Source organism: Mustelus asterias, chromosome 8, assembly GCF_964213995.1.
Source record: "Mustelus asterias chromosome 8, sMusAst1.hap1.1, whole genome shotgun sequence".
Taxonomy (NCBI): Eukaryota; Metazoa; Chordata; class Chondrichthyes; order Carcharhiniformes; family Triakidae; genus Mustelus; species Mustelus asterias.
The window spans coordinates 77,691,197-77,714,296 of NC_135808.1; the positions used below are offsets into that span (position 1 = coordinate 77,691,197).

The window sequence follows — 23,100 nt, forward strand, 5'->3', positions numbered from 1 at the left end:
CCCTGCCCTAAAAGCCGGGACTTCTCTCCAGTGGCCATGTCCTCCTCATAGTGAGGTCTCCCTAAAGTCCCAGCAGTACCCACTGCTTTCACTGATTGGCTGGCAGCTCTGGAGGGCAGGATTTCCTCCCACTGAGGGAGGGAAGTCTGACCCTCAGCTTGGCGCGTGTTAACGCTGCAGTGTGGCCTTTTCAAAATTGCCAGTTTGAAACTGACCTTCCTTCCGTAGGAGCCATGGCGTTAACTCCGTGCATTAGTCAACAAAAACCATCCCCCAACTTCACAACCTTCTCAGTGTTGCCAGATTGCTTGTCCAAAATCAAGCCACGGATGAGACAGAACTTTTGCAAATGCAACAATACTAAGATTGCAGACACTCTATTCTTCTCCTGCCAACATATCTGCCATTCTTTCATTTCACCCTTGACCTTCTTCTGCTCACCTATACTGAATCATACAGAGTGCCTTCTTGACATCCTATTTTACCCTGAGCTGTGTTTCAAACTCCATATTCAATCTGTAACCAAATTCACCTACTCCCGTCTCCAACACCATGCCGTTGTTCACTTAACTCCCAGTCACTAATGAAAATCTTAGCTGCATTTCTGTTCACCGACACCCCCCCCCCACATTTTTGTTGACCCCCAGACTTTGCCTCCTCACCAGTCTCCAGAGCTCAGTCCAACACAAACTTGTTCAAACCTGCATAAAAGCAAATTATTGCAGATGCTGGAATCTGAAATCAAGGGTCATCTGAATTGGAAACTTCAGCTCTTTTCTCTCCTTACAGATGCTGCCAGACCCTGCTGAGATTTTCCAGCATTTTCTCTTTTGTTCAAATCTGCCTTGCTTGTCCAGCACCTAATTTACATTTACATTGTGATTTACGTTACATTTACCTATCACTGTTGCCCCCCCCCCCCCCTTACCTCCATCGGACAGCTCATTCATAGAAACACAGAATAGAAACATATTATGAATACAGCACAGAAGGAGGCCATTCAGTCCACCCAGCCCTTGCCACCTCTCTGCAAAACCAGTTTATTTAGTCCCACTTCCCCCCCCCTTTCTACATAATCCTGAAATTCTTTTTTCCATTCAGGTCTTACTGAATTCCCTTTTGAAAGCCATGATTGAATCTGCCTCCACTACACTCTCCAGTGCTTTCCAGATCTTAACTGTGGTTGCATAAAAATACTTTTCCTCATGTCAACTTTTTCTCTTTGGTGAATCAACTAAACCCTGTGTCCTCTGGTTCTTAATCCTTCCCATCCTTAATGGGAATAGTTCCTTCATCTAGCCTGTCTAGACTTCTCTTGATTTTGAACACCTCTAATAAATCTCCTCTCAATTTTCTTTTCTTCAAGGAGACCAACCCCATTTTATCCAATCTATCCACATAACTGTGGATAATCTATCCCTAGAACCATTCTCACGAATCTTTACTGCATCCTCTGCTTATTAAAGTGTGATGCTCAGAGATGGACTCACTACTTCAGCTGAGGCTGAACCAGCATTTTATAAAGATTCATTGTAACTTCCTTGCTTTTATTCTCTGTGCCTCTATTTTATAAACCTGAGTCCCATCTGCCTATTTAACCACTTTCTCAATGTATCCTATCACCTTGAACAAATCTTGCACGTATATCCTCAGATTCCTCTGCCGCTGTACACAATTTAAAATTATACTCTAGTTTAAACTGCCTCTCTTTGTTTTCCTACCAAAATGTATCACTTCACACGCCTCTGATTTAAAATCATTTGCCATGTGTCCGCCCATTCAAAAGCCTGTTTCTCTCACCTTGAAGTCCATCACTATCGCTCTCACAGTTCACCGTATTTCCGAGTTTTATATCATCTGTAAATTTTGAAATGATGCCCTGTACAGCCAGGTTTGGTCATTAATTAAAATGATGAAAAGCAGTTGTGAAAACCCCCTCGAGAGCCATGGGAAAATCCCTGATTGATCTCCTTGGGGAGCTCATTGAGTATGAGTTCCCCTGGTAACAGGCAGTGGCCTGCCCAGCTAGAACTCATTACCTAAGCCTTTTATAATGCAGGGTTGGGCCTGCTGTACTGCAGTCCCAGGCACAGACTAGTGTGTGTATATCACGGTAGTAGTTTTATTTTGCATTCTGTTATAAACTATGTTCATTTCCAGTTGGGCTTCCTGAATCATTACAGCAGTGATCCTAATGCTGACCTCTGGGGAACATCGCCATTTTCGCTTCCTCTAGTCCGAATAACAACTGCACAGCAATACTCTCTACTTCCTGCCGCTCAGTCAACTGCCAATGTATTGCATGGACCACAACTCAATTAATTTAACTCAAAATGATCACCCTCACTAACAGATTAGACTAAAACCTGCTATTCTCACTGTGTCATTATCAGTTTGGAGTTTAAACAAATTACTGGGCAAATAAGTTTTGAGGTGCCGGGTCCTGGTGTAAGTCAAACTAACATTGCGGGGCGGCAAGGTGGCACAGTGGTTAGCACTGCTGCCTCACACATGCCAGGGACCCGGATTCAATTCCGGCCTTGGGTCACTGTCTGTGTGGAGTTTGCACATTCTCCTCATGTCTGTGTAGGTTTCCTCCGGGTGCTCCGGTTTCCTCCCACATTCCAAAGATGCGCAGGTTAGGTTGATGGGCCATACTAAATTGACCCTACGGTCAGGGGGAGTAGTAGGATAAATGTATGGGGTTACGGGAATAGGGTCTGGGTGGGATTGTGGTCGGTGCAGGCTTGATGGGCCGAATGGCCTCCTTCTGAACTGTAGGGATTCTATGATTCTAGGAACAGCAAACAACATTGTTATTGCAATAACTTTCTCACTTATCACCTCATGTGACTGTTTCATGCAAAATCAACGGCCTGGATGTATATCTAGATCTATCTTTTCAAAGTTCAAGAGCTAGATAAAAAAAATGTTTACAAAGAAGAACCACAAAATGTAGCATGAAGATTGATATTATCTGTAGCAACATTTAGTACCAGTATAGTCCCCCACCCCTACTTCCTCTTTTGATCCTTAAAAATTCTCATCATCAAATCTCCTCGTATTCCCTTTAACAGGCCCTTTGTTCTATAAGCCTTGAATTATTCCTCCAGGTTACATCATCTTATTTCTTTCCTGCTGTAGATGCAGGTTGCAGAAAGCCTGTGCGTATTACTCCCCATTTGTCAACTTCCAAGTCAGTCTATTACTTAATAGATGTACACATCTGAAAGGCTCTGCTGCCTGATATGGTGGCATATTTAAAAATAAAAATAATTATACTGTGATTAATTCAAAGTATAGTACAGAAAAAAACTCTTCCACATTTATTATAATTGGTCACACCCTTCATTTATTTTATCAGTAATAAATCCATGAGAAGTTGAAAAAAGCCATATTTCAGCAATCAAACTTGCACGTGAATTGGGGAAAAACCACTCCTCCATTTTCATTATACTGAGTATATCTCAGTGAATCTCCTATTTCGCAAACTAGTGCAGAAGTTACATATTCAGAGCTCTGAGCAGATGGTACGTTTTGCTCTAGAGAAGTGCGCAGCTGGCACTGGTATAGCATTGGCGAGCTTCCCCAGGTCAAATCCCAGTCCAAAATAACAAATCCTGCTGGATTGCACAGGACACAGCCAAGCGAGGGTTTTTATGAGCTGGACTGCACCGCCTGAAAGAGCAGCTACAATAGTAACTTCAAGAGGCAATCGGAAATATTCATGGAAAGGAAAACATTTAAGGTCTTTGGGGAAAGAACAAGGATTGGGCAATAATTGGAAGTGTATCAAAGTTTTGCAGATGCTACTAGAATGGCCTCTTTCTGTGCTATCAGATTCTTTGGGCTCAAGATTTGAGCTCTGCTGAGGGCAGGAAGTAAGGTAGATCAGCCACAAAAATTCCCCACACTGTTCTTAATGCCAGATGGGTTTGGGCCAACAGAGCTAAGTGGATAAGAAAGGAAGCTTTGTATTTATATAACACCTTCCTTGACCACTGGATATCTCATAGAATCATAGAAATCATAGAATCTACAGTGCAAAAGGAGGCCATTTGACCCATCGAGCCTGCACCGACAACAATCCCACCCAGGCCCTATCTCTGTAACCCCACATATTTATCCTCCTAATCCCACTGACACTAAGGGGCAATTTAGCATGGCCAATCAACCTAACTTGCACATCTTTAGACTGTGGGAGAAATCCGGAGCACCCAGAGGAAACCCACACAGACATGGGGAGAATGTTCAAACTCCGCACAGATAATCACATGAGGCCGAATCGAACCCGGGTCCCTGGCGCTGTGAGGCAGCTGTGCTAACCACTGTGCCATCATGCTGCCTCAAAGCACTTTACAACCATTGAGGTGCTTTTGCAGTGTAGTCACTGTTGTAATGTAGGAAAAGCGGCAGCCATTTGCACACAGCAAGATCCCACAAAATAATAGCCAGATCATTTATTTTTTGTAATGTTCATTGAAGAGTAAATGTTAACAAGGACACTAGGGAAAACTCCCATGTTCTTCTTTGAAATAGTATCATGGGATATTTTATATCCACGCAAACAGGGGAAAGATTTAATGACTCAGCCAAATTACTGCACCTTCAACAGTACAACCATCCCTCAACAATGCACTGGAGTGTCAGTCTTGTTTTTTGAGCTCAAACCCTAGTGAGGAACTTGAACGCAGAAGCCTGAAATTCAGAGGCAAGAATGCTTCCACCTGAGTCCACGCTGACTAGGGTTGGCATGACCTGATTGACACCAATGTAAGGGCAGACACTTTCCAGTTTCCCAAAGCAGCGGGAGGGATTTTCCAGCTGCGTTCACTCCAAGACTGGAAAGTACCATCCGAGGTCAACGGACCTTTGCATGGTCCTATCCTGCCCACTACGATTCCCACAGTGAACAGGATGGGGAAATTCTGCCCCAGAGATGGTGATCCCTCCTGACAGGCTTAAAGGCCCTCCTTGCCTGTTCCGGTATCAGAGCAGTCACAGGCCACTCTGTAGAGCAGTGGTGTCCAAAATATTGATCGCGGTCGACTGGTTGATCTGGAACTAGTTTCCATTTGATCGCAAACTTTCTGCGCACTCAGCACATGTGCAGTGCGCGCGGAGTTGGCACAAATGTGTTGCACACTTTCTGCGCTCACTTTCTCCATGGAAAAGGTAAGAGTAAATTTCATATGATGATACAATAGAAACTAAATTATAGACTTACTGTTGTGCGTTTTTGGTGAGAGCAGCTGCAAAATCCAGCATTAGCTGCTGAAAGTAGAATGCAGTTAGCACAAATTTAGAATATTCTTACCTGTTAACTGGGTTGGCAACAGGTTAGATATTCCCCTTGCAGCTTTTGTCCAGGCTGATGAAATGGAACTCCCATCTACCCTTGTGCAATACAGTAGCCTTTACTGCACTATTGTAAGGCTTTATCCTTAGGTCTCAACCCAGTTCCTTGTGGATCAGGATCTATGACATAAATCTGCCTCACTTATTTGCATTCATATTAAAAATAAAAGGTACCTTGGACCCATTGAATAAATGCCAAAAGAATATTAAACAACATTACACCTTTGCTACTTCAGGGTGCAGAAGCCAATGCCAAGATTTATAATCCAGAGGCCTGGATTAATGTTCTGGATGACAAGAGTTTCAATCCCATCATGCAGTTGGAGAATTTAAATTCAAAAATAGCTTAAAATTCTGGAACCATTGACCACAAAAGAACTAACTGTAAAAACCCACCTGCTTTACTAATACCCTATAGGGAAGGAAACCTTTGCATAATAGTATGCAATAATGTTCTTGGTGCATTCTTCCTCTTTTTAGACATAGATAGGCTGTACAAAGTCTATATTGTACAGCATGTTTGACTGCTCCTGTGGGGGAAGGCGAAAGACCAGGCTGGTAGAATAACTGTGGAAAAAGTCGATCTCAAGCCATTAAAGCCTGGGCACCAGGCTCCACCTCTCCCCTACAGTAGTGACATGGCTGCTGTATCCATTATCTGGAGATCTAAACAAAGTTAGAGAGAGGATGGCTCCATGCTGAAGCGCCCTTTCTGTTACTTACCATTCATTACAGACTGCTACTCCTCTCAAGCTGGAAGGTTTTCCAGTTTTGAAAGCTCCTAATTAGACAGTGAACCCATTTCCATGGGTACCCGCATGAAATTTCTGATGAGTAACTAGTTCCTCCCAGGGGTGAGACCTGGAAACAATCCTGACCTCTGTTTCAGACCACGTGTGGAAATTGACACTGCGTATATTCAGCGCATCAGGGTAAGTAAATTGGCTACAAAACCCGACTCTATATTACCCACAGTTTTGGCATTACGGGTGCCAATTTGGAGTCAAAATGTTGGCGCTACACACGCACACTTCTGGTGTGGTGGCTGCTATATGCAATTTTACTGAGGGTTTTTTTAAAGTTTATTTATTAGTGTCACAAGTAGGCTTACATTAACACTGCAATGAAGTTACTGTGAAAATCCCCTAGGCGCCACATTCCGGTGCCTGTTCGGCTACACTGAAGGAGAATTTAGCATGGCCAATACACCTAACCAGCACGTCTTTTGGACTTTCAGGTGATGTGAACATGAGCAGGAGGTATATGTAACAGGTAGATTGTGAAGTCAGTGTGTAATACCAATTTGACAGCAGTGCTACCATTTTCAACCTTGTCAATCGAGGTAACACCCTCTTTTAGACAAGCACCTCTGAATGTGTATTGCACTGTAGGAAGGAGCCCCCATCAGTTTAAAAAGAGCTAGATCATCGACAACTTTCAGGTCATTTGTTGATTAATCTCCACGGACTGTTTGAGTTTCTGAAAGTGTTTGATGCTTTGATCGGATGGTCGAAGTAGATGATGTCAGGGCGGAGTTGTGCTGCACATGGACAAGGCTTTGGTTGTGATTGCAAAGTGTCTGATCAGATCACTTGTTCCCAGTCACGTGTAGCACAACTCCGTGCATCTTCCCCTGGGCTGCAGCATGAGAGATGGAGTAGATAAATGAAATCGCAAGCTGCTCACAGAGAGAGGAAAGGAAAGAGAGAAGATCTTTCAGCAGGAGGTTCTATACAACTACAGTCCACTGGAAACACTTCTGTTATGTCTAACTAAGCCAGAAACATTGTGAGTGTGGTCACAGCATAGATACTCTCAGAATTTTGGCCCATCTTGCAACCAGACTTGCAGTCTCAGAGGAAGATGAGGGTAGCACTCAGTGGCTGAGAAGCTGAATTTCTTCACATTGGGATGTTTTCGGGCTAAATCAGGCAACATGAACTTCTCAGTTCACTGTCCATTTTTCTTGCATCGGAGTAATGACAGATGCCCTTTATGCTCGGAGATGGAATTCATTGCATTCTCTCTAAGCAGACAGAAGCCTGTGAAGTAAGTGCATAGCTTGGTCAGGATAGCGAGCTTTCTCCTGATACAGGGTGTCAGTGACTGCGCACACATCACTTAAGCTGCAATATCTAAATGCTGAGATCTATTCAAACACAAATGAATATGCAGTTGATGAGCAATCATACTCAGCACATCATGTTGTGCCAATCCACTGTTCACTCAGCCTTTCAGCCACTATGTCAAATTAGTGGATGGTTACAAAGCTGTCTACAGTACACCTGGATCATGGTTCCACTCTGCAATCCAACCACATGTGGCCAGAATACATACAATAAAACCCATGCTACAATGTGAAACATCACCGTGCAGACTATTGGAGTGTGGTTGCTGCCTGGACCACTTTCGTGGATCCTTGCAGTCCTCACTGGAGCATGTGTCCACATTCATGGTGGTCTGATGTATCCTGCACAACCGAGCCATCTTGAGGATATAACCCTTGACCAGCAGTTCAGTTAAGGATGGAGAAAGAGTCGAGACAACTGCTTCAACCACGCTTAGGCCAGGCTGACTGGGATTGTATTTTCAAAAACACAATCCCAAATCCATATTGCACAATAGTGCCACATCCCACAATCCTTCTACAATGGACTATCTTGGCATCGTTTCAACCACAATGCTGAAATAAAAACCACAACTCAACAACTATTCCATACCGATTTTATTCAACATCCAATATTCGCTTCAAAACTTAACCCTTTTGTGTCCCTATAGTGACTGTCTTGTGAGTATCTTTGCCTGGCCTTAAGCTGTACTACCCAGTGGCTGTAACTTTCTCTGAGGGAACTGCAGCTGGCCTCATAGGACACAGCTCTGTGTCTCATTCCAGATTGTCAGATTACAGACTGCTCCACCTCGACATGAGCAGCAGCCATCTGGACTGACTGGTTGACAGCAGCAGCAGGGGCGATGGCAGAGTGGCAGTGGTGGTAAGATGAATGTTGTCACCCTGAGAGAGGGCAGCAGATTGATCCTCCATGGAGCCACTGCACCCCCCTCAAGGTGATGCCTCAAATCTGAATAATGAGCTGGAGTACTGGTTGCTGGAGTGTTGCGAGATCCTGAAGATCCTTTTGAATGTTGCAATCTGAGGACTGCATTGCAGCAAGTTGAGATTTCCTGACCTCAGCCTGAGCTGCCTCTACAGCATTAAGACATTGAGCAGCTCCTCCTGCAGTGGAAGCTGCGACACTGACCATTAGGCACTGCATTGTCTGGTCTGCAAACACTCTTCTGGAGATTGCCATCACTTCCACAGGAGAGGACAGGTTCCAGGCTGCAGGCAAAGCCCTGTGCCAGATTGGAGCCAAACTCCTCCATGCTCCTTAACAATGAGAGGAAGCTTTCCCTGCAGCTCTATTAATGCACATCCATCAATCTTTTCCTTACACTGTGAACCCGGACTATTGCATCCCGGGCTCACTAATAATATTAAAATGAATATTAAAATCAGCCTTGTGCCCTTTTCGAGCATGAGGCTAATTACACTGGCAGAACAGGGCCAATAATATCGCAAGAGGCAAGAAACCAGATGTGAACCCAGTTTGTCATCTCTCGTGTGATGTGACCAGCTCGCCATGTTGATCAACTGATAAGATCGTCCCCTAAATGTACTCCCTACCAGAATTCTAAATTTGGCAATCAATGGTAGAAAAATAGATTCTATGTGCATCGGGTGGCATGGTGGCACAGTGGTTAGCACTGCTGCCTCACAGCGCTAGGGAGCCAGGTTTGATTCCAGGCTTGGGTTACTGTCTGTGCAGAGTCTGCATGTTCTCCCCATGTCTGTGTGAGTTTCCTCCGGCTGTTCTGATTCCCTCCCACAGTCAGAAAGATGTGCTGGTTAGGTGCCTTGGCCATGCTAAATTCTCCCTCAGTGTACCTGAACAGGCACCAAAGTGTGGCGACTAAGGGATTTCCACAGTAACTTCATTGCAGTGTTAATGTAAACCTACTTGTGACACCAATAAATAAACTTAACTTAAACTTATCTTGTCATTCAGCTGGCCCCATGCACATATGATGAAGTGGTCATTTTATACATCCTAAGTTCCAATCTAATCATGGCTCCATTTTGTTTTGCAGGTCGCTCTGGATGCAGCAACATGCAACTGGGGAATCAAAGTGGAACATGCTGAAATGTATGTTTACAGGAGGAAATTCACCATGGAAACGTATTCTGAAATTGATCATAAATTAATATAATTATCCTAATAAACTAAAATAATGAATTGCTAGTGCCAGCCTTCACTCAGTAGTATCTCTCTAAGGTGGAAGGTTGTGCTTTCAAGCCACAATGGTCACATTATCTGAGGGAGTCCATGCATTGTCCATTATACATTTTTAGAAAAGTGTAAATGAGCCCCGTCTGTCTGTTCAGTTGATACAAGAAATTCCACGGCAGTTTTGAAAGAAAAGCAGGGAGTTGTTCTGGCTAGCGTGCACTGCCTGCTGTTTGGAGAAAATTGCTGATGGAAATTGACTACTGAATTTGGTTAGGGAATGACTATAGCTTTAAAAAGTAATTCATGGGCTGGGAATGGCATTTTATGTCCCTAGACTATGGAAGGAAGCCTGCTTTTATTCACCTGCCATTTTTTTGCTTAGAGGCTTGGGATTTCAATTTCTATCAATTTTTGTTTATGAAAGAATACTCTGGATAGAGGGTATATAGCACAGACAAAGGCCCTTTGGCCCATTGTATCTACGCTGGTCAAAGACAAGCCACCGAACTATTCTCGTCCATTTACAGCACTTGGCCCATAGCCTTGTATGCCTTGGCATCGCAAGTGCACATCTAAATACATCTTAAATGTTGTGAGGATTTCTGCCTCCACCACCCTTTCACCACACTCCCGCCACCCTTTGGGTGAAAAAGTTTTTTTTTCACATCCCTCTCAACCTCCTGCCCCTTACTTTAAATCTATGCACCCTAGTCATTGCTCCCTCCACGACAGGGAAAAGTTTCTTCCTTTCCACTCTATCTATGCTCGTCCTAATTTTATACATTTCAGTCATGTATCTCCTCAGCCTCCTTTGCTCCAAGAAAAAAAACCCCAGTCTATCCAATCTCTCTTCATAACTAAAACTCTCCAGCCCAGGCACCATCCTGGTAAACCTCCTCTGCACCCTTTCCAGTGCTATCACACCCTTCCTATAATGTGGATTCCCGAACTGCACGCAATACTCTAGCTGTGGCCTAACCAATCTTTTATATAGTTCCAGCATAACCTCCCTGCTCTTAAACTCTATGCCTCAGCTAATAAAAGCAAGCATACCATATATCTTAAGGGACCGGTGTACATGCACAGCAAGATCACGCTGATCCTCAGTGCTTCCAGGGTCCCACTCACTGTTCATCATGTATTCACCTGCTTTGTTCCTCCTGCCCAAGTGCAGCACTTCACACTTATCCAGACTGAATTTTATTTGCACTGATTGGTCCACTGGACCAGCCCGTCTATATCCTCCTGTAATCTAAGGCTATCCTCCTCGCTATTTACCACCCCACCAATTTTGGTAACTTACTGATCAACCCTCCTACATTCAAGTCTAAATTATTTATATAAAATACAAATAGCAAGGGTCCAAACACTGATCCCTGCAGGACCCCACTGGATACAGGCTTCCAGTCAGAAAAATACCCCTCTGCCATCACCCTCTGCTTCCTGCCACTCAGCCAATTCTGGATCCAATTTGCCAACTTTCCTTGGGTCTTACCTTCACTATCAGTCTTTATCAAAAAGCCTCTCTGAAGTCCAAGTAGCCTATAGACTACATCAAATGCATTGTCCTCATCTACACACCAGGTCACCTCTGAAAAATTCAATCAAGTTGGTCAGACATAACCTCCCCTGAACAAAACCATGCTGACTATTCTTGATTAATCCGTGCTTGTCCATGTACAGTTTAAATCTGTTTCTCAGAATTGCTTCCAATAGTTTCCTCACTACTGAGGTTAGATTGACTGGCCTGTAGTCCTATAATATTTTCAATTATTTGTTCTAAAAATTAAATCATACATTTGTTTAAATTCCAGCATTTTTGTTTAAGTTGATAATCCATATTAACCATAGTCGACTGGGACACATGAAAGTCACTTGACCTGAAGCGCCTACATGTCATGCCGAAGTCAACCATTAGGATCTCCACAAGGGCAGCCTGTATCTGAGCTGTATCTGATTTTTGCTTTGGACTCGTGGTTAAATGCCTGGATCTCACAGCTTCCAAGAAATAAAACCGTCCCAATCCATTGTAAACCAGCTTAGGTTACTAAGGCAGAGGTCAGTTTGAATTGGAGAATCCCGGAGCTATAATTTGTAATCAGCAATATGTGGTAACTTGTATGTACCTGCAAAATTTACTTCTGTTGTGAGAAGTTCAATATAATGTCTGACCCTGAAAGGCACGGCCAGTTGAGCTCACTTGATTGAGTTGGGTAACTGTCAATCAGTCAAGTTCCTAGGTGATACAATGTGAAAGACATTTATTCTATTATGGCAGGAGAAGGACCAGGGTAAATGCCATCGGCTTAATATTCAAACTTTGGTAACACTCCACCTGAAGTGAGTGGAGTTTTATTGTTTGATTGTAATTACTGGTACTCTTTCTTTAACACTGTGCTAAATGTTACAATTGAGTTTGACAGTGGAGTGAAATTGCAGGCCTTGATGTAGTGAAGGATAACATCCCATTAACGGTTATCTACTTCTGGTCACAGTAAAGATGTGCGCCTGCCAGCAGAACTTCAGTATTCATTAGCGGTGGAAGCAGAAGCTCACAGACAAGCCAAAGCCAAGGTAAGAAAATGCTGGATTATCCACAAGAGATTATAAAGTATCAAAGTCAATTCATCAGTTGTCTTTAATGCATAAAGAAAGAGAAACCATTACAAACTAAGAGTCATTGCTTCACCAGATCATAGAATCATAGAATCATAGAAACCCTACAGTGCAGAAAGAGGCCATTCGGCCCATCGAGTCTGCACCGACAACAATCCCACCCAGGCCCTACCCCCATATCCCTACACATTTACCCACCAATCCCTCTAACCTACGCATCTCAGGACACTAAGGGCAACTTTTAGCATGGCCAACCAACCTAACCCGCACATCTTTGGATCAAAAGAGGGTTTTGGGGGTGGGCGCTGGTGGTTTAAAGTTTATTTATTTTTGTCACATGTAGTCTTACATTAACACTGCCATGAAGTTACTGTGAAAATCCATTAGTCACCGCACTCTGGTGACTGATGGGAACACTGAGGGAGAATTTAGCATGGCCAAGCACCTAACCAGCACATCTTTTGGACTCCGGGTGGAAACTGGAGCACCCGGAGGAAACCCACGCAGACACGGGGAGAACATGCAGACTCCACACAGACAGTGACCCAAGTCGGGAATTGAACCTGGGTCCCTGGCGCTGTGAGGCAGCAGTGCTAACTACTGTGCCATCGTGGTAGTGAGAGATAGAGGATAGACATCCAAAGACTGATACTATGACATTTCTGTAACATAATTTGGAAAGATGAAAAGATAAGCGAGCCAGGCTGGATTAAACCCAAGGCATGGTTTTACTCAACTGGCAGGGATACCCAGTCTATCAATTTGTCACATCATTTGAAATAAGAACATAAGAAATAGGAGCAGGAGTAGGCCATCTAGCCCCTCGAGCCTGCCCCGCCATTCAATAAGATCATGGCTGATCTGACGTGGATCAGTACCACTTACCCGCCTGATCCCCATAACCCTTAATTCCCTTACCGATCAGGAATCCATCCATCCGCGCTTTAAACATATTCAGCGAGGTAGCCTCCACCACCTCAGTGGGCAGAGAATTCCAGAGATTCACCACCCTCTGGGAGAAGAAGTTCCTCCTCAACTCTGTCTTAAACCGACCCCCCTTTATTTTGAGGCTGTGTCCTCTAGTTTTAACTTCCTTACTAAGTGGAAAGAATCTCTCCGCCTCCACCCTATCCAGCCCCCGCATTATCTTATAAGTCTCCATAAGATCCCCCCTCATCCTTCTAAACTCCAACGAGTACAAACCCAATCTCCTCAGCCTCTCCTCATAATCCAAACCCCTCATCTCCGGTATCAACCTGGTGAACCTTCTCTGCACTCCCTCCAATGCCAATATATCCTTCCTCATATAAGGGGACCAATACTGCACACAGTATTCCAGCTGCGGCCTCACCAATGCCCTGTACAGGTGCATCAAGACATCCCTGCTTTTATATTCTATCCCCTTCGCAATATAGGCCAACATCCCATTTGCCTTCTTGATCACCTGTTGTACCTGCAGACTGGGCTTTTGCGTCTCATGCACAAGGACCCCCAGGTCCCTTTGCACGGTAGCATGTTTTAATTTGTTTCCATTGAGATAGTAATCCCATTTGTTATTATTTCCTCCAAAGTGTATAACCTCGCATTTCTCAACGTTATACTCCATTTGCCATATCCTCGCCCACTCACTCAGCCTGTCCAAATCTCTCTGCAGATCTTCTCCGTCCTCCACACGATTCACTTTTCCACTTATCTTTGTGTCGTCTGCAAACTTCGTTACCCTACACTCCGTCCCCTCCTCCAGATCATCTATATAAATGGTAAATAGTTGCGGCCCGAGTACCGATCCCTGCGGCACGCCACTAGTTACCTTCCTCCAACCGGAAAAACACCCATTTATTCCGACTCTTTGCTTCCTGTCGGATAGCCAGTCCCCAATCCACTTTAACACACTACCCCCAACTCCGTGTGCCCTAATCTTCTTCAGTAGCCTTTTATGGGGCACCTTATCAAACGCCTTTTGGAATTCCAAAAACACCGCATCCACCGGTTCTCCTCCATCAACCGCCCTAGTCACATCTTCATAAAAATCCAACATGTTCGTCAAGCACGACTTTCCCCTCATGAATCCATGCTGCGTCTGATTGATCGAACCATTTCTATCCAGATGCCCTGCTATCTCCTTTTTAATAATGGATTCCAGCTTCTTGTGTTAAACATTCAACATTTGAGCTGTTCATTCGTAGAATCAAGAGAATGATACAACACAAAATTTCCCACATTCCCCACACTCCTGTCCTTTCCCTGTAGCCCAGAAAACACTTTCCCTTCAAGTATTTATTCAACACCCTTTTAAATGTTATTTTTGAATCTGTGTTTGTCACTATTTCAGGCATTGCATTCCAGATCACAAAAATTTGCTGAGTAAAAAAAAAAGTCTCCTCTTGTTGTTTTGTCAATCATCTTCAATCTTTGTCCTCTAGTTTATTCAGCTTCATCCATTGGAAATAGATTTTCATAACTTACTCCAAAAGCATTCATAGTTTTCTCTTAACCTTAAATAGAAATAGAAATATTCAGCGGGTTATGTCAGTAACTGCAGAGGGAAAGAGTTAACATTTCAAGCCTGCGACTTTCTGTCAGATTTCTCTCTCTTGTCACTTTTTTAATGCTTTGAAATTTCCCAGTCAGATGCAGTTGCTATTTCTACATCAGTAACTTTCATCATTTTGTAGATCCTACCATGGTCATTACTCCTGGGGAAAAAAAAAAGTTTCTTGTTTTGCTCCCTGGAAGATAACAATACTTAACTTGGCATGTTTTTCCTCTTGCCTCACTGTTAGACTCAGAACAAGTTGCACATCTCCTACTTGCATTCCTTCCCCCAGTCGCTAAACTGAAGTTCATTGCTGCCCTCAATGTCATCTGCAATCTTCTACAAATGGACATATTCTCTTACGCCTGTAAAGAGTTTGGTCTGACCAGCAGCATCAGTGAAACAAATGTCATGGATGTTACCCTATTGCCATCTATCAGCATTGACAATGTAACATTGGAGATTGTTGATAGCTTCACATACCTAAGCTCCACAATTGCCCTCAATCTGTCCCTCGGTGCTGAAATCAACACATGCAACACAAGAGCAGCAGCCGTCAGCATGCATCACAAGAGCAGCAGCCGTCAGCATGCATCACAAGAGCAGCAGCCGTCAGCATGCATCACAAGAGCAGCAGCCGTCAGCATGCATCACAAGAGCAGCAGCTGAGTAAGAGAATATAGAACAACAACAGCAACCTGATTGAGAACACTAAACTGTGAGCTTACTTAACTTGCATCCTCAGCACACTCCTCTACTGTGATGCGACCTGGACAAGATCTGCCAGGTGGGAGAAAAGGATGGACAGTTTCCAATTTCACTGCTGCAGATGTATCCTTGGCATCTCTTGGCAGGACAAGGTCACCAACTGAGGGGCCCTGGAGCATACTAATTCCATCAGCATGCACTCACTGCTAAGCTAACGACATCTGTGCTTCCCAGCCATGTTCAGCTGAAAACAGTGTCAAACTCCTCTTAGATCAGGTCTTTTCCTTTTGCAGCGGAGAACAGCATTGCAGCATAGCTTCACATGAGGGGGACTGGCCCTTTTGAGTTGAGAATCAGATGGAGAGAACACATTGTTACAATGATCTCGTTAATGATTCATGTTAATATTTGAGCGGTAATATTTCGTTCTGAGAAGATTAAAGTTTAACTGTAGAAAATGGGATAAATGCAACTAAAGCAGCTTGAAATCTATTACAAGTAAACATTTGAGTCACATTGAATTAACGGGTTAACCGACAGAAAAGCAAAGAGAGCCATTAAAAATCAGGTAGGCTTACTTAGCTGGAGACCTGATGCTTACTCTGTTTGCAAAAGAACTGCAGTCCAGAGAGCTGTTTTGCTTTGAAAGTTAAAGTTAACTTATTTTAAAATCATTTAGTGAACTCTGAAAGGCTATGTTGTCATGGAAATGGCAGGGGCTTAATTTATCTGTGTTTGCTGTGAGAGGGAGATAGTTGCAATTAGGTTTGTAGCTGGTTTGTAGCTCGCGGAGAAGCCCGTGGAGCTGTTACAAGACTCCAGGCAGTTAGGGCTCAGAAGAAGTCCTGGGGAGCTGAGAAGACAGCAGAAGGCTGCCGGTTCTGTGCTGGAGACAGTTTTTTTTAAATTTCAAAAATATACTTTATTCATTAAAAAAAACTCTCAATAAACCATTGCAAAATGACTTATCCAAAAATTACAAACAGTGCAAAAAAGACCAGTCATTTTTACAGTACTACACGATGCTTATTTACACGACATTACATTCATTACATTTCAGTACTTGAAACTATATACATACATCAGAGTTTACTGTGTGCCGTTATTTTTCAGTTTAGCACACAGTTATGCAGGCCGAGGGTATTCTGCAGTTACCGGGCCCTCGGTCTGCCTCGGTTGAAAGGCTTTACACGGTGGCCTTTCCCCATTGTGCCTTTGCGGCGGCTGCCCCAAGCTTCAGCGCGTCCCTTAGCACGTAGTCCTGGACCTTGGAATGTGCCAGTCTGCAACACTCGGTCGAGGACAAATCTTTCAACTGGAAGATCGGCAAGTTTCAGGCGGACCAAAGTGCGTCCTTCACCGAGTTGATGACCCTCCAGCAGCAGTTGATATTTGTCTCGGTATGCGTTCCCGGAAACAGCCCGTAGAGCACAGAGTCCTGCGTCACCGAGCTGCTCGGGACGAACCGCGACAAATACCACTGCATCTCACTCCAGACCTTCTTTGCAAAGGCACATTCCGCAAGGAGGTGTGCGACCGTCTCATCACCCCCGCAGCCGCTTCGAGGGCAGCGTGCGGTGAGGTTGAGACCTCGGGCGTGCATAAAGGATCTGACGGCGAGTGCCCTTTTCACCACCAGCCAATCCAGGTCTTGGTGCTTGTTTGTGAGTTCTGGTGATGAGGAATTCTGCCAGATGACACTGACAGTCTGCTCAGGGAACCATCCGACAGGATCCGCCATCTCCTCTTCTCTCAGGGCCTCAAGGACATTATGTGCTGACCACTGCTTGATCACCATGTGGTCAAAGGTGTGTTTCCGGAAAAATTTCTCCACGAAGGACAGATGCTGTGGTACGGTCCAACTACTTGGAGCATTCCGCGGCAATGTGGCCAGACCCATCCTCCGCAACACTTGGGACAGGTAGAACCTCAAAAGATAGTGGCACTTGCTGTTAGTGTACCGAGGATCGACACACAGCTTGATGCAGCCGCACACAAAGGTGGCCATCAGGATGAGGGCGGCGTTGGGAACGTTTTTCCCTCCATTCTCTAGAGATTTGTGCATCGCTTCCCTCCGGACACGATCCATCTTTGATCTCCAGATAAATTTGAAGATGGCCTGGGTCACTGCTGCTGCGCAGGATTTGGGAAGAGGCCACACCTGCGCCACGTACAACAACATGGACAGAACCTCGCACCGGATGACCAGGTTTTTTCCGGTGATAGAGAGGGAGCGTTGGTCCCACAAGCCCAATTTTTGCCTCGCTTTGGCGATGCGCTCTTCCCAGTTTTTGGCGCATGCCCCTACTGCTCCAAACCATATCCCCAACACCTTAAGGTAGTCTGCCCTGACAGGGAAGGGGACAAAGGATCTGTCAGCCCAGTTCCCAAAGAACATGGCCTCGCTCTTGCCCCGGTTGACTTTGGCTCCCAAGGCCAGCTCGAACTGCTCACAGACTTGGAGGAGCCTGCAAACAGACGAGGGGTCCGAGCAGAAGACAGCCACGTCATCCATGTACAGGCAGGCTTTGACCTGCGTGCCTCCGCTGCCTGGGATTGTAACCCCTTTGATGCCTGGGTCCCTTCTGAGGGCTCGGCAAAGAGTTCAATGCAACACACAAAAAGGACGGAGGAGAGAGGGCAGCCCTGCCTGACTCCAGACCTGATCTGAAACATATCTGATTCCCACCCTTTGATTGAAACTGCGCTACTGATGTCTGTGTAGAGCAGTTGGATCCAATTGTGGATTCCCTCCCCAAAGCCCATTTTGGAGAGTACATCCATCATGTAGCTGTGCGATATTCTGTCAAACGCCTTCTCCTGGTCTAGGCTGATGAGGCAGGTGTCCACCTGCCTGTCCTGCATGTAGGCGATCGTATCCCTGAGTAGCGCGAGGCTATCAGAGATCTTCCTGCCGGGTATAGCGCAGGTTTGATCAGGATGGATCACTGACCCCAGAGCAGACTTGACCCGGTTGGCGATGACCTTGGCCAGAATTTTATAGTCCACGTTCAATAGTGAAATAGGTCACCAATTTCTAATTTCTTCCCTTTCCCCCTTCTGCTTGTAGATGAGGGTAATGATGCCTTTCCTCATGGACTCTGACATGCTGCCTTCCAGAAGCATACTCTCGTATACTTCCAGGAGGTGCGGGCCTGTCAAGTCCCACAACGCCGAGTAAAACTCAGCCGGTAAGCCGTCGCTTCCGGGAGTTTTACCCTTCTGAAAGGACTCGATGGCCTTTGACAGCTCATCCAGAGATACCGGTCTGTCCAGGCTCTCCCGCTCGCCGTCGTCTAAGACCTGCGTGATAGACGACAGGAAAGACTGGGAGGCCGTGCTGTCTGTTGGCTTCAGGTCATACAGTCCGGCATAGAAGGATTTGCAGATCCTCAGAATGTCAGACTGCGATGACCTCACAGAGCCATCTTCTTCCGTCAGGCTGCTGATCACAAGGGTTTCTCTGTGCACCTTCTGGAAGAAGAAACGCGAGCACGTTTCGTCCTGCTCCACGGAGCGGACCCTGGACTGGAAGATGACCTTGGAGGCCTCCGAGGCAAAGAGTGAGGCTTGCTGGCTCTTCACCTCCCGGAGATCCTCTTTAACATCAACCCCCATCGACTGCAGTTGGAGTAGATTCTGCAAGCTTTTCTGGAGTCGGGACATTTCCCCTCCCGTCTCTCCCTGGCCTTCTGAACCCCTTTGCGGATGAAGAACCTCTTGATGTTGCCCTTGATGGTTTCCCACCAGAGCGATGGAGACTCAAAGAAGGGTTTCACGGTTCTCCAACCGTGGTAAACCCTTTTGAGTTCCTCGAAGTTCTCTATGGTCAACAGTTCTACATTTAGCTTCCAGGACCCCCTGCCCACTTTCTGGTTTTCCTCTTGCTGACAGTCGGCCAGCAGGAGGCAGTGGTCAGAAAAGAACACTGGCTTGACATCGGTGGACCTGACCGTGAGCGCGTGGGATACAAACCTGAAGTCGATCCTGGAGCGGACAGACCCGCCTGGCCACAACCACGTGTATCTATGTTGCACTCCATCTGCTGGCTTGCTGAAGACATCGTGCAGCTTGGCATCTTTGACTGTTTCTAGCAAGAGTCTGGACGTAGCTGGAGACAGTTAGAGCTTAGAAATGCTCTGGGAGCCATTAATAGCTCAGAACGACCGGGAGACTGGAGTTCAGGGAAACTCAAAGGGAAGCCCAGCTTAGTGAAGCTAGCAGTCCGTGAGAGAGTTGAAAGGGTATCAGTGTGTAGAGGTGGGGGTGCAGCTTTGTGATTCACATGGAATGTAGTCTCAGGAAAAGAGATTGAACCATCAGGTGAGCAGCCATTGAGACAGTCTGAGCCAGAGCAATTTTTGAGGGAATTCAGAGGCTTGAAATTTCAAAGTGAAGAGTGAAAGTTTCCCATGAGGCAGACAGGATTTAAACGGGATATTGCGACTCAGTGATCACTGACAACTGGGTGGGTTACTGAGAAATCTGTGGGACCTCTGTTTTGGCTGCACTTGCAATTTAATGTGCAGTGTGATGTGTTCGACCACAGTTTGCTTGTAACTTTGTATTTACCTACCATTAGAGTATAAAATAGATACTGTAAATTGTTTTACTTGACTGACTTTGTAAAGTTTGTTTTCTTTGCGTAAATGTATGGAATTTTGTGATGTTCTTTTTCGAATAGGTAACTGGGATTTTAAACTTTGTCCACTTTAAGAAAAAGTAGTGGTCTCTAACAGCCATCTGTAGGGGGTTCTATCATTGAGAGCTGTGAGTTTATCACAGTAAAGCCAAAACCATGTTCACATATTTCCTCTGTGTTTTTCCCCAGCCGGATGAAACTGTAATGTTTTTCTTTCAGTGATCTGCTTTCACTTCCTTTTATAGGGAAGCTTGTCAATGTTCACCCTATCAAATTCCATGTGGATAACAGCTGTCTTGTACAGCTTTTTAATCAGCTACAAGTCACTTGTCAGTGCCGTGCGCATGATCCTGACTTCCAGTTTGCCCATCAAAGAGTTGGCATCTTCTTTCTTTTAATTTATTTCATTTTTTTGCCTGATGTGATAGGTTCCATTCACTCAGCTCCAAGCACTCGTTGAAGAATATGAACTCTGGAGTGTTCCAGCAACTTACTCATTGAGGCTGCCCAACCTGAGATGGGCATTTGCTGACCAGAGTGTGTAGGTCTTTTTGTGTCTCTAGATGGTCCTTCCGACCGTCAGAAACAATTCCATTAAACCTGATGCCCATTCTCTATACCAATTGAGTTGGGTTGATCACTTGGAACTGCTATCTCCCGTGCTGTGCTAACACTGCACTGAATCTAGAATGTCATCTCCAAGGCACAAGCCTGGGAAATCATTATGGAGACTTTGGACTGCCCAAAAGTCAGAGTCCCCCTCTTGCCTTCCACGGTCGAATACAAACGAATGCAAAGCATTATGTTTGGCAGCCGTTTGGTAGCAGGAGTTGCCAAAAAAATTACATATTTAGATTTTGTCAGGGTTTACTCTTTTAGTCTTCAATTCTCCTGAGGCATCTACAAGGCAGTAAAGCTATTCACCCATAACTGGGAGTTTGCGTATCCAACAGATCAATGTGATGCATTTAGTATGTGGGTGAAGAAAGTTATCATGCTTTCCACTTTTGTGTTCTTCTTTGCTTCCCATTTTCAATTGCAATGTAAAAAAGAGACCAATTGTGTCCCTGTACACAGCCTTTCTATTGGCAAGTTCTCAGTGTGTCTCCTCATACGGATACATGGAAACTGGGTCACTCATGGCCCAAGCTAAACCTGCAGAGGAGCTCAGGGGACGTTTAACCCCAAGCATGCAATGTAAGGATCCACCAGCATGTGGACATGGCCTGGCACTTGGTTTAACCTAACCACAGTCCAAAGATGTGCGGGTTAGGTTGATTGGCCATGCTAAAAAAAATTGCCCCTTAGTGTCCTGGGATGCGTAGATTAGAGGGATTAGTGGGTAAAATGTGTAGGGATATGGGGGTGGGGCCTGGGTGGGATTGTGGTCGGTGCAGACTTGATGGGCCGAATGGCCTCTTTCTGTACTGTAGGGTTTCTATGATTTCTATGATTCACAGCTTGTTGATTTAGCTCAGCATGTGACATGAAGAAGTTCCATTGCAGTGATATAAATGGGAATAGTGGAATGTGAGCAGCACTCCTTTTACACATTGTCAGGTTATACAAAGGTCTCTGTTCATAAGTCACCTTAAGATACATAAAACATAGCAATGGGACAACCAAGAAATGCCAGCAAGTATCCATTCCTCTTTGTAACACAAAGGATTTCAGACATTTTTCTTTAGGGCCCCTTGTAGGTATTTTACAAGGAAAAATAATTATGTAGATCTTTTTAGAATCCTACAATGCAGAAGGAGGCCATTCGGCTTATCGAGTCTGAACCAACCACAATCCCACCCAGGCCCTATCCCCATAATCCCATGTATTTATCCTAGCTAGTCCCCCTGACACTAAAGGACAATTTAGCATGGCCAATGCACCTAACCCGCACATCTCTGGTGTGTGGGAGGAAACTGGAGCACCCGGCGGAAACCCACACAGATACAGGGAGAACGTGCAAACTCCACACGGACAGTGACCCAATCCAGGAATCAAACCCGGGTCCCTGGTGCTGTGACGCAGCAGTGCTAACCATTGTGCCACCATGGCATCCGTTTGTCTCTCTAGAAATAATGAAGGGAGAAGCAACAAAGATGTAATGTCTGGGATATCGAAGGAAAACTCACCTTTTATTAGTTGTATGAATCAGAGGTGAATTGGGTTTTTTAACCTGAGAAATGGACTTATTTCATGAATTATTCTTCATCCTAAGAACAATGAAAGCACGAGTTTCTTCAAACAGAATGATTTGTCACATGCCTAATTCTCAAATCCTTGTAAATAAATTGCAGGTGATTGCAGCGGAAGCTGAGAAGGAAGCTTCAGAAGCCCTGAAAACCGCAGCAGATGCTCTGTCTGGATCTCCTGCTGCTGTCCAGCTGCGTTACCTTCACACACTACATGCACTCTCTGTGGAGAAAACTCCCACTGTCATCTTACCTGTACCTTCTGAACTCCTGAATGCCATGTCAACTGTAACCCAGAAATCTTTAGTGTCCACTGTTGCAGCTGCAGTACGAGACAGAGCAGAGCCTCAGCTGGGGGAAACCAAGACTGACTCTCCAATGTTATAGTGACGGGAATGGCTCAATCCGAGTTGCCAAGAGTTATATGCTGTTTCTTTATGCCAGATATGTAAATATGGAAGTGCACAGCCAGCCACTAATATTGTGGAAAAGTAATCTGCAGATGAATTATGAGTAATGGCAACATTCTATTGCATAAAGTATTCAATGTTTATGGCAGTTTTAAAAAAGTGTTAGTACTTATTGAAGTCAGGCAATAGAGAGCAACCTATTCACTATCAAAAAGAGTGAAAAATTAAGATACCGATTCCTTGCCACAGACCATTATCAAATGGAATACCTTGTACATTTGTCGAGGTGCAAGTTGTCCTTGTTACCATCATAAGTGCTATGTCTGCTCCAATATATAAATGCCTACAGGAA

The 23,100-nt window shown here is 44.9% G+C and overlaps 1 protein-coding gene across 1 annotated transcript in view; it reads left to right on the forward strand.

The window, feature by feature from the left end:
- The window catches only part of LOC144497753 (podocin-like), a 31,727-nt gene extending 9,002 nt beyond the window's left edge, over positions 1 to 22,725 (forward strand). The window contains exons 6-8 of the mRNA XM_078219192.1: positions 9,508 to 9,563; positions 12,143 to 12,221; positions 22,444 to 22,725. Coding sequence (XP_078075318.1) covers positions 9,508 to 9,563; positions 12,143 to 12,221; positions 22,444 to 22,725 — 417 coding nt within the window. The remainder of the gene's footprint in view (positions 1 to 9,507; positions 9,564 to 12,142; positions 12,222 to 22,443) is intronic.
- The last annotated feature ends 375 nt before the right edge of the window (positions 22,726 to 23,100 follow it).